Source organism: Nicotiana sylvestris, chromosome 10 (assembly GCF_000393655.2).
Source record: "Nicotiana sylvestris chromosome 10, ASM39365v2, whole genome shotgun sequence".
Classification (NCBI taxonomy): domain Eukaryota; kingdom Viridiplantae; phylum Streptophyta; class Magnoliopsida; order Solanales; family Solanaceae; genus Nicotiana; species Nicotiana sylvestris.
In genome coordinates this window covers 23071807-23083841 of record NC_091066.1, presented here as the reverse complement: position 1 = coordinate 23083841, position 12035 = coordinate 23071807, and the positions used below count along the sequence as shown (strand labels likewise).

Here is a 12035-nt window from a genome sequence, read left to right as displayed (position 1 = left end):
TTAAAATTTGTTGAATGATGTTTTGATAAATTTAAATCATGTTGAAAGAATAAAATACTCGTCAATTTTAGTATTTTCATATTTTATTTAAATAAAAATAAAAAACTTAATTACAGTACTTGTGAATTTTAATATTTTCATATGTGTGTAAAAAAGAGTGCTTGACACGAGATAGATACTGCTCCTATTTAGGCTCCCATCGACCAGGCTTCCACATACATACAATCTTTTTCCTGCTTGCGCTATAGTGTCCTAGTAAAACTCCATTTAATTTCACTGCAAGTAAACAAAGTAACAACAACAACAACAACTCAACGAAATTCCACCAGTGGGGTCTGAAAGTAGTGTATACGCACACCTTATCCCTACTCTGAGGGAGTAAAGAGGTTGTTTCCAATAAACCCTCGACTCAGGAAGACGAAAAGAGATAATAAATCAGTACCATCAATAAAAATAACAGCATCACAAGAGCCAGTACAATAAAAACTATATAAACCATACAATTTCCCTACAAGTAAACAAAGTACTGAAACAAGAAGATTTTGATTTATTCTAAATGTAAAGAAAGACCATTTGTTTTACCCTATACATCTATGCGTGAAAAGGAGTGAAAGTTTACATATGGTGCTCCAAACAACCCCAAAAGAAATGGATATATAAACTTGAGGAGATGATAACTTGTATAGTATGTACTACACCAGGGACCAGAGTCACCAGACAGAGAGAACCTCACATTAATACAGATTCGTAGCCTTCCTCCTCTCTTTGATTTCGACGTTGATAAATTACAGCAGCACCAACTAGTACTGCAATTCCAAACACTGCCAAGACTCCAACAGCATTGTGCAATATTACAATCTCACCTGTCTGCAGTAACGAGGAAAGAACAAGTTCAGTAATTCTGATGAAATAGGACAGTACCAAAAAAGATGGCAAGGAAATGGAGTGACGGAACAACTGATGGAAGTGTCAGTATCATTAGCTCAAACACCTACGAGCATATTGAATATCTCCGCTGACCATATAGATTTTATATTTCTTGCTTGAAAATATCTTGTTTAGACATAAATAGGAAATTCACTACTCTAGATCGACAAAAATTTTAAGGTGTCAAGATCTTACTCCATCTGTAGAATGCAGGAAAGAGTTAGGCGTTGGTGATGGTTCAGTAACTAAGAGATAGAACAGCCCCATCACTCCTGTATGCCTTTGAGCACTGCTATAATTTGATATTAAAGTTACAGTTTCCCCTTCCGAAATCTTGATAGAGCCAGGTTTAGGATAACAAGAGGACATCCCAACGATGTAACCAGCTTCATTTCCTGGTTCCTTTCCTTCCCCGTAGATTGGAAGAGATGAGCATATGGCACGTCCATCCTAGACCAATTCAGCAGAAAAAGAAATTAAAGAAAATCTTAAACACCACACTGTTTACTGCAAAGTACTGAAACATCACAGAGACATCAAGATAAAATTTCAATAGGATGCTCCATAAAATCAGTATAACAAAATCTGCTTTGTAGCGGCGAGGTCATTTGACAAATAATCAGTTAATAAGACGCACAATAATGTATTCAAAGAAGTAGGATGGACGCATGGTTGGACATACTCGTATCAACTGCGATGCTGCTTTACTAGGTAGGCACTCAATGGCCATTGCCTCATACACTTTCACAAGTTATATTTCTAAGTTCCTACTAGGGTTGACAAGTACTAACCTTACACCTGTCCGCTCCAAAAATTCAAGCAATTAAATTTCAAAAGAAACCACTATCATTCACTTCCTATATAGTCATGCAGCTCATCAAGGGGCCACTCATATTCATTTACAACAGACAACAAAACACATCCATTAATTGTCTCAAAGGGCAGGAGGATCCATTCACTATAATAACAGATATAAAGCTTTTTGCAGCTAATTGAAGATGGTACTGAACAATGACACAGTTCTGACAGTCTGGAATATAACAGTTTGAATCAACAAAATAAGCCTCTGAAGCATGACAAACATGAAAAATGCAAACACATTTTAGTTTATCCAAGGTTAAAAGCATGAGATTAGATGGATTCACTCAAGCTGATCCTGCAAGTGGTGGCATATATAACCTGTGTTAAGATGCAGTCCAAATAAGCCTAGCATAATTAAAAGAAAGCTTTTTGTACGAAATCTTTGTTTCGATCAGTAAGTGAATTGTCCCAAAATCTATTAGAAGCTTATAGAACAATCCAGATTGTAGGCAGAACATGACCAAAAAAACAAAATATGTCAGCTCAGAGTACCTCTCCATGGAGGGCTGACCCAGTCCCTCCTGTATGTTGGTGAGCAACTCCATAGATGATATCTCCACCACTGGGAAAAGTTACACTTATATTTTTTGTATGAGTACAATCGGCATTTGCCTCAGCTGCAGAACATGACTCCACTAAATATTCAATCTGGAATCAAGAAATTGCCTGGATTATTCGCTAGATATATTTAGGTAGCAAAGAGCTAAAAATGATTTGATTTGAATTGTCATTAATTCATGTGATAATCCAGCATACAGGATGATGCACATGTTATATGACGACGGTCAATTTCTTGAATTGGTAAATTTTTCCATTTTGAAAAGGGATAGATCCAAGTAAAAGTTGGTCAAATGAACACCGGGAGTGCTCTCTACAAGATAAAAACTTTGCTGAAGAAGCATATCCTTAGTTCTTTTTTAGATCTTAAGGAATTGTATAATACTAAGATTTAAGACAACCTTTGTAATTATTCTAGATGTGCAGATGTTTTAAAGTTGATCTATATCTATCTAAGAGGTCTTTAAGGCGGTGGTACCACAAATATATACAGATAAAGAAAATAACACATCACAGGAAATTGCTCACACCTTGCAGTGATGTCTTGACACGGTCGCTGTTGATTTTTCCTGCTTTTTCCATGTATCAGTGACATCAAGTATATAAATTTTGACGGGCACAATGGAGGGATCCCAATCAATATACTTCACCGTATACTTCAGGTACAGGCTTCTCCTTGCACCTTGGAATCCTTCTTTCACCTTGCATCTTGTTTCATCATAGCAACATCTCAAGCCTCCGACATAATCTGGCTCTATATTTCGGTCATACTCGTCTTTGGTAACGTTATAAAGATCACATCTGCACTCAGTGCATCCCAATCTATCTTCGGCACCTCGTGTATCAATTGCATGTACATTGAGCAACCATCCCTCCTCGTATCCCGGAGGTACTTCAACTGGATTGCCGACCTCTATACCATAAGGATCTGGAACATACGTTATTGTCTTTCGGGTCTCTGACCCAAGTCCAAAATATTGAGTAAGACCCCCATTGCATATCCCTGAGTTTCTCTTAACAATAAAATCTGATTGGTGGAACCCCAGATTGCCGTGGTACTTTGCCACTTCCACACCTTTTCGTTGATAATATCTTACAACAACCCAGTGATGAAGATATGTCTCATGAAGGGGTACAGAATTCCCTGCCTCATCAACTACTTCAGCATCAAAATTTTTGATAGCAATGTGGCCTTTTGGGAAGTCGATGTTGTAGTAAAACTTGTTAGAGACTGATCCAGGTTCCAGCACAATCTTTGGTGATAAAAAGACAGCAGATTTCACCCCATTTTCTTCCGTTAATCGAGATTGTGAACTTGGATCAACCGTCATTAGCAGTAAGAGTGCAAGTGAAAGCAATTGATAATTTAAACATCTTGACATCTTTTTCTCTTTCCCACTTCACTTGATATTAGTATATATATCTGTTGACAATACCGTCAACCAATTAGCAACCCATAAATTTAAGTCTCGAAAGTTTTGGTGAGTTAGAAAAAAGAGTCTAATAACCTATGGTAGTTTCTATATAGTAGAAATGCATACATTATCTATTGTTGCTGATAAAAGGAACTAGATAAAAGGTCATGATACTGTAAAAAAAGTCTTTTCTCCTATTTGGGGACATAAAAGACAAACACTTAGCAACTTTGTATAAATAACATAGGTTAGCAATTTAGAAAAAGATTAAAATTAATAAATGAATGAAATTTAACCGATTGTTGCAGATCATCCACTTTTTTCACAGGTTACTAACTCGTCGTTTGATTTGAAGACAAGTTATGCTAAAATTAGTTATCCTGTATTATTTCTTCCCGATTATTTGGTATGTTGTATTAATCCTGGAATTGTCAATTTTACGGCTTTATCCTGTGATTACTATTCCACCCTGTGGCAGGTATAACTTATCCCAGTACTATTTTTAGTCATGAGATAACTTATCTCATGATTAGTAACCAAACAAGAAATCAAACGGTACTAAATTTTTATCCATCATACCAAACGATAGTGTAAAAGAATTGTGCATAAACTTAAATTCTTTGAAAATTAACCTAACTAACATGCAATAACTAGTTAAACTATTTAATCTTTACACAAAACTTTAGATCAAATAATACTGATTACCGGTGATATTTCTTGAGTGACAAAATAGAAGGAAAATAAAAGGAAAGGAACAGATGGAGTTAACTTTTTCAGTATATATTCATATTTGCTTACCTATACATATTTCCTTATCAATGCATATTTCTTTACCTATAGAACTAATGATCAAAGTATTTATCTTAAAATTTTCGTTGAATATTGAATATGTACAAATTATTAATTTAGAACTCAGATCCCAAACCCATAAACTTAAAGATCCTGGCTCAGCCTCTGCTAAAGATTGGATGCGAAGCTCATAAAAGAACTCAAGCACCTAAATTAGAACAAAAAAAGGACTTTGGTGATCGCAAGAGTCTATTATAATTATCAGCTACGCCAAAGCTCCTTTCATCTAAATTAGAACAATAACACCGAAATTAAGAAGAAGAGGAAGCAGAGAGACTTACCCGATACGGCTTTCCCTTGTCACTCGAGTAATCGAGAGACATGTACAGAGTAGGATTTAGGAAGTCAAAATTTGGAATTCTAATGACAAGGGGGCTTTATAGGAGAACCAGAAGTCCTAAAATACAGACCATGACAATTGTACGAAGCGTACATTGATACGTATCAAGATAGGTGTTTTCCACAAGAGGAAGCCACGTGTCATTTCTGCTGAGGACACTGCTTACGACTGCGCCTGAAAGATCTATGTTTCCTCCAAAAAGAGGATCGGGGTAAGGTTGGATTTTAGGGAAATGGTCAAATATTATGGACGACTTCATACTCTCATGACAGTGACATACTCCCAAGTCTCAACGGCAAAGGAAACAAGTAAGCATCTAGAAGCCATACTCCGCCTTACTCTTTCCATTTCTAATTTATGGTAAAGTATTTGATTGAAAACAGAGAAGGAGCCCGGGTTTTGCTTATCATAATTTTTAACTTATTTACTTCTAAATCAATAATTTAAAAGGAAGTATATATTTAATAAAATATTTAGGATAAATACATAATTTGAATTAAAACTACTAAATTCTGTCGACCCTGTGGCTCCGCCTCTGATTGAATATAGATTTTAAGATTCGAGACTTGTAATCTGAACAAGGTATTCTCTTCAACCTTCGTTTCAATTTAGATGACATATTTTGCTTATTTAGAGTCAAATTGTATGAAGTATTATTTAGAATGTAATTTTTATCATATTAACATAAGAAAAATTGAACTTTTAGTACTTTTTATATATTTTTTAAATTTCAAAATATTGAGTTGAACTAATCCAGTTTAGTCAAATTAACTCTCCATAAACGAAATATATCATCTATATTGAAACAGAAAGAATATAAATTCTCGCTAAATTAAATAAAAAAATTAAAGTTAAGTTATTTCTAAATTTATATAAACATTGAATTCGAATAAGTTTTTTTCTCATTATGTAATTGTATATTATAGTATATAGAGTGATAAGAGATTAGAATGGAAATTGATTTAAATATTCTATCCACACATTTTTACATAATAATATATTAAAAAGTAAAAAAAAAGTGCAAAAATCACAATACTTTAACTTTAACATTTTAATAGTTAAAATAAATTTGAGTAATGCTATATAAAAGCAGACAACACGACAAAAATTTACATATAAAATTCTTGGTCCCCTAAAATCAATGTAGTCGAGCCGATTGTAAAAATATTAATTATCCTTTTTCTCACCTAATAAAGTCATATTTGTCACAAATAATACTTATAATTGCTGATAATGTAAAAATTCTTACCATGTTAATACATGAAGCTAAGCCTTTAATACATTTTTGTTGAGCGTTTTCAGCCGTCTCAATATAAAAAAGAATGATAGTACAAAATAAGAGGAAGAAAGTATTTTAAAATTTTCCTTTTGGCAAATTGTTAAAGACGGCACGGCATGACTAAAGACAATTACATTGGCTTGTAATTTCACACCTGTGAACTATGTTACTATGATGTCCAAACTCCCAAGGCAAATGGTGACTAGGTACCAATGCTTGCCCATTTCTCAATTTATTTTCCTTGTTTTTTTCCTTCTTTTTGACAAAGAAATGAAACATAGAAAAGTCACAACTCACAACACTTACGATATATTATCATTTTTCTTTTTATAGATACAAAACTTTGTCTCCATCTTAAGAAATATCTTTCCACAATGAGACTCAATGAACTTACCAAGATCACTGGTTATTAGGTTAGCACGATTTGACAATTTTAATGATTTTATTAATGTATTTTTAGTAGTTATAGTAACAAACCGAAAGGATATTTATTATTATTAGTTGCATTTTTATTTTAGGAAAAGGATCAAATTTGTCTTTGTCCCATCCGAAATTGAGTAGTTTTATTTTTTGCTAGACTTCTGATCTAATATTATTCTGCCATTAGGAAAAAGTTTCAATTTTTGTTCTTGATACCTAATAAAGTTCATACCAGAGGATAATTGTAAATCATTGTAACAAGTTGAGGTGGTAATTCTCGAAGAATTTTGATATGAGGAGTTTCTTGAAAAAACAAACTGTACCTTAGGATTTGATGACGGCAGTGGTATGTATGCAAAAGTGAAACACATGGAAAACTTGGAACAATTTCAAATAGTAATGGGTAAATTTAGACCTTTCTCTTTTTCCTAATAAGAGATTAAGGGGACAGTATTAATTTTTCGAAAAATTTGGGTTTGTTTGGTTGATGGTTTGAAATAATTAGCCCCACCAAAAATTTGTGCATAAGATAAACAATGTGTGGTTGGCCGTATAAGAAAAAATAATCGCCTCATAACTAATGTAGTGTTTGGTTAAATGTATTATAAAATACATACAGTAAGTTATGCGAGAATATATATGTTAATTTATGCCAGATAGAACGTGGAATAAGAATATGTATATAGCAATGCAGGAGTAAACTATCTAAAGACAATAACAATCTCCTCATTATTAGTCATTACATAACTATATATCCATTCATTATTAACTTTTGCATTATCTATAATTATAGCATAACTAGTATGTGAACCAAACTACACTACCTGTTAAGGAAGAGATAGAAACAAATTAACAAAGTGGTTCACACCTAGCATTGGCTCCAAATATACCGGAAGATAATACGTACGCATACGCAGTTTCTGTCACATAGCATTTCATGCTCTCAATTCTCAACCAAAAGCCAAAATCTAAAAGGAATACAGGGTGATGAAAAAAATACAAGGTAAGTAGAGATTCAAAACTAAAATAAGAGAGGAAAAATAATGGATCATAAAAAGGAGAAGGCAAAGGAGAAAAGAGAAAAGAGACGCCAAGAGATCTCTCTTTTGCGTACTATTCCTTATTCCGATCACCGAAAGTGAGTTTTCATTTCTCTTAAATTTCTCCTTTCCTTCTTTGCGTTTGGATATCCAGAATTTAAAATCACGTGGAATCATACATATATATGTGCACGCGCGCTCAAGCAATCTTTTTTATATTATGGTAAGATCTATCATAATAAAAAAGGCAACACAAGATTAATTAGAGGTTTCCTGTGTGAATTAATTTCTGAGCGCTAACACTAGCTTTATTGATCCGATGCTAGAGCTTTTTCTTTTGGATTTAAAATTAAGTACCATTTCTATCTCGGTAGGAAAGAGATCACCGGCGTATTGCACAAGATTGCCATTTCTTGCAAGCATGGATCGACCTGTGAACTAGGTAAATCCAATGGGAACCAAAAAAGCGAACCACATGAGAAAAGTTTAAGATGAATAGTAGTCACTAGGATTTAGCACAATATCCCTCACACCTTCAATTAATGAATTATGTATTTGCTCATGGCACTTTAAAATGGACTTCTTTAAATTATTGACTTCTTTGAAATTAGAACACCCTTAACGATTTTCTAGCATAACACTCTAATAAATGGCGGATGATCTTCAGATGGTGGTCATCCGATACCGTTGCTGTGGTGACTGGTGCAAATAGAGGGATCGGATTTGAGATTTCTCATCAACTCGCATCACATGGCTTAACGGTAGTTCTTACATCACGAGAGACTGGTGTTGGCGAAGAGGCAGTGAAAGTCATGCAAGAAGGAGGTTTAAATGTAGCATTTCATCAACTGGATATCGTCGATCATGCATCAGTTGAAGCATTTTCTGATTGGATAAAAGAAACTTATGGCGGTTTAGATATACTGGTATTATGCTATCCCTATATTCTCTATAATTAAGCTACCAGCATAAACAACTAGAGTAGCTTTCACTAGTATGCTACTACTATTTTGACTGGTGCAAAATCTCCTAGTCTTTCTCTTCTTGGTCATTGATTCAAGGAGGGTGGCTTTCATTTGTTGTTCCGGGCTTTGTTTACTTTTATTTCGTTGCCACTTTTGGTTTCGGTTATTGTTTTTGCCAGATATGCCACTTTCAGCTGATGATATGGTACTATATATATATATATATATATATGTAGATCAACAATGCAGGAGTGAGTTTCAATGTTGGTACAGAGAATTCCATGGAACATGCTGAAACTGTCATCCAAACCAACTATTTTGGCACAAAGAATATGACAAACGCGATGATTCCATTGATGAGGCCTTCTCCTTCTGGTGGTCGTATCGTTAGTGTGAGCTCACGATTGGGACGACTTAACGGCAAAAAGAATGTGAGAACTTCAGTTTTCTTACAATTATTGTTATTCTTCTCATTCTTGTGTCCTTGTTCATCTTGTTTACTCTTTTTGCAATTCTTTAAGGTTCCACGCTACACCAACCTTTCCAGATTGAAATCAAGTTAGGTCAGTACTTTGTCCTGATCGACAAGGCAGCCCGATGCACAAAGCATCCAACATTCACGCAAGGTCCGAGGAAGGACCGTACCCTAAGGGATGTGATATAGACAGCCTACCCTGATGCAAGCATTACTGGCTGCTTCCACGGCTCGAACCCATGACCTATAGGTCACACGGAAATAACTTTACCGTTACTCCAAGCAGAGGCGGACCTATGTATTATGTTGAGGGGTCACCGGACCCTATAAACTTCGGCAGAATTCTTATATATAGATATAGATATAGATATACACGTGTGTGTGCACTTTGAAAATGATAACTTTGAATCACTTGGCACCCTAAACGCTAAAAGCCTTTAGGGGGCACTGATTGAACAAAATATTGTGCCCCCGCCGCGTTAAAATCCTGAGTCCGCCTCTTGCTCTACCTTCAAATACTTTGTCCTGATTGGGATGATACTTAATAAAGTAGCATGATATTAGCTGGTTGCGCTAATTATATGCAAATGTCATTTTCTTCTTTAATATCTCAAAATCATCTATATTTTCTTGATGCAACCAGAGAATTACAAATGTTACCTTGAGACAGCAACTGGAGGATGTGGACTCTTTATCAGAGGAACTGATTGATAATACTGTGAAGTTTTTTTTGGAACAAGTAAAGGAAGGAACATGGGAATCAGGGGGATGGCCTCAAGTGTTCACTGACTACTCAGTGTCAAAACTTGCAGTAAATGCTTACACCAGGCTAATGGCAAGGATACTCGAAGATCGTCCAGAGGGTCATAAGATATATATCAATTGCTATTGCCCGGGTTGGGTGAAGACCGCGATGACTGGTTGGTCCGGGCATATATCTCCAGAAGACGCTGCTGATACTGCAGTCTGGCTTGCTCTACTACCTGACCAATTTGTGAGTGGTAAGTTTTGGGCTGAAAGGCGCGAGATAAGCTTTTAATATGTGGAGCAGCTGGTGTTTGCATTATTTGTGAAAATTGATTGATTACTTGTTACATTGGTTGAGAATATGTGAAGGATTGGATGGAAGAGCCTGAAGCAATGGCCTAGTTTGTAGCAATGCTGTTTTCTTGTAGATTATATCTTGTTTGGACTTTTTCTTCACTATCAGTGTGAATGAATTTTTCGTGTAATTTAACACACAGATTATCAGACCCCTCTTTAACAACATTTTTATATAACAACCATTCATTATAAAAGTCAAATTTTTCTCAAACCGATTTTTATGTTATAATAATGTACTCTATAACAACACTTCATTATAGCAGCCAAAAAATATCGGAACAAATAAAACTGTTATAGAGAGGTTTGATAGGTTTTTTTTTCTGGAAAGCTTGCTTTTGACCTGTCTTGTAATGGATCAAATAAACTTAGTACTTTTGTCATTTTTGGACAAATACATTCACTTCTGCTAACACCACTGCTTTCAGTTTCTATAAATGAAATATGGAAAGATTATATTGAAATAGTAAAAGCTAACTTTGTTTAACTTCTACTTCTAATATGATTGGAAGTTCACGTCTTAGGAATGCAGCTATCGTTTTTGGGAGGGAATAAAGTTAGAGCCAACAAGGGAATAGTTCTAACTGAAAAATTTATATTTACTAGAATCAAAGAATTCTATCTAAAGCCAAATAAGAACTAGACATGTTGACCCTAATACTCACTTGTTTTATAATTTTCACAAGATACAAGAAATTGAATCTATTTAAGTAATCACAAACTGTAAGCTTTGACAGGATTTCTTCCATGTTTAACTTAGTAATCTATGTTTTAAATTTCATAAGTAAATCAATATTTAAATTCATGTCTTTTAGATAGTGTGTCATAGAATTAGAACTAAGAGTACGAAATTTCTAAAAAAAAAAAAAAAGAAGAAGAAAAGTATAATACTAATCAGCAAACCAAATTACTAAATTTAAAATTTAATTTACATATACTCGGATAGGCAAAAATCGCTCACTTTATCTTTGCGCGAAAACCCTTCGTGTCTTCGGGCAAAGAGGGGCAGCTGTAAGCACGTGATTTTTGCCCTATATGAGAAATACTCCCAGAAAATGCAAAATAAAATGATTTTCCTTGGTGTGCAATTTTGAGTATTTTTGTGATATTTTTGGATAATTATTTGTATTTGTCTGTGTTTGCTTATTTGTTAAATTAATAAAAAATATAAAAATATGTCGCATTTTGCATGTAGGATTTCATTCTACAATTGTTAGTAATTAAATTAGTTTTACAAAAAAATTAAAAATTACAAAAATAGGCATCTTTTGCATTTTTAGCATTTAATGTCCAAATGAACAATTTTATGCTTAATTATTACTTAATTGTGCGTTAATTGTTATTGGGAGTTAATTTGCGCTTTTATAACTTAATTTAGTTCTTAATAATAATTTAAGTATTTTTATAATTTAGTTTTAGAAAATAAAAGAAGAAAAGATAACAAAAATACAAATAAAAATCGGATTGGGCCACTTCTTCAATTTTCAACCCCAGGCCCAAACAATTGTCCACGACCCAGTCCACTTCACACGGGTCGACCCGGTCCGCCCCATTAACCCAATACCCAACCCCTTTCTTCATTTTTTGGTCTAAACACAAAAACAAAACAAAAATAACAAAAAACCAAAAACCCTAAAGACTAACTCATCCGCCTCCTCTCTTCATCCTCTCAAAACTCCAAGCTCACAACCATGGCTGCCCAAACCATGCTCCCTTCTTCTGCGTCCACCACCCAGCACCTTCCCACCGCGAACACCACCACCATGGACGCAGCCCGGACTCTCTCACGTCCAAACACCTTCGAC

General features: G+C 34.6%; 2 protein-coding genes across 2 annotated transcripts; one reads left to right on the top strand and one right to left on the bottom strand.

Moving 5' to 3' along the window:
- Window positions 1-428: 428 nt before the first annotated feature.
- Window positions 429-5014, bottom strand: LOC104234287 (uncharacterized). Its single transcript, XM_009787821.2, has 5 exons — window positions 4892-5014; window positions 2877-3769; window positions 2281-2436; window positions 1123-1377; window positions 429-867 (listed from the first exon to the last, which is right to left on the bottom strand). Exons 2-5 carry the CDS (start codon window positions 3726-3728, stop codon window positions 730-732), a joined length of 1401 nt encoding a protein of 466 aa, XP_009786123.1. The 5' UTR covers window positions 3729-3769; window positions 4892-5014; the 3' UTR covers window positions 429-729.
- A 2495-nt stretch (window positions 5015-7509) lies between these two features.
- Window positions 7510-10518, top strand: LOC104234288 (uncharacterized). Its single transcript, XM_009787822.2, has 4 exons — window positions 7510-7787; window positions 8357-8615; window positions 8891-9085; window positions 9773-10518. The coding sequence occupies exons 1-4, from the start codon at window positions 7693-7695 to the stop codon at window positions 10166-10168; spliced, it is 945 nt and encodes a 314-aa protein (XP_009786124.1). The 5' UTR covers window positions 7510-7692; the 3' UTR covers window positions 10169-10518.
- Window positions 10519-12035: the final 1517 nt, after the last annotated feature.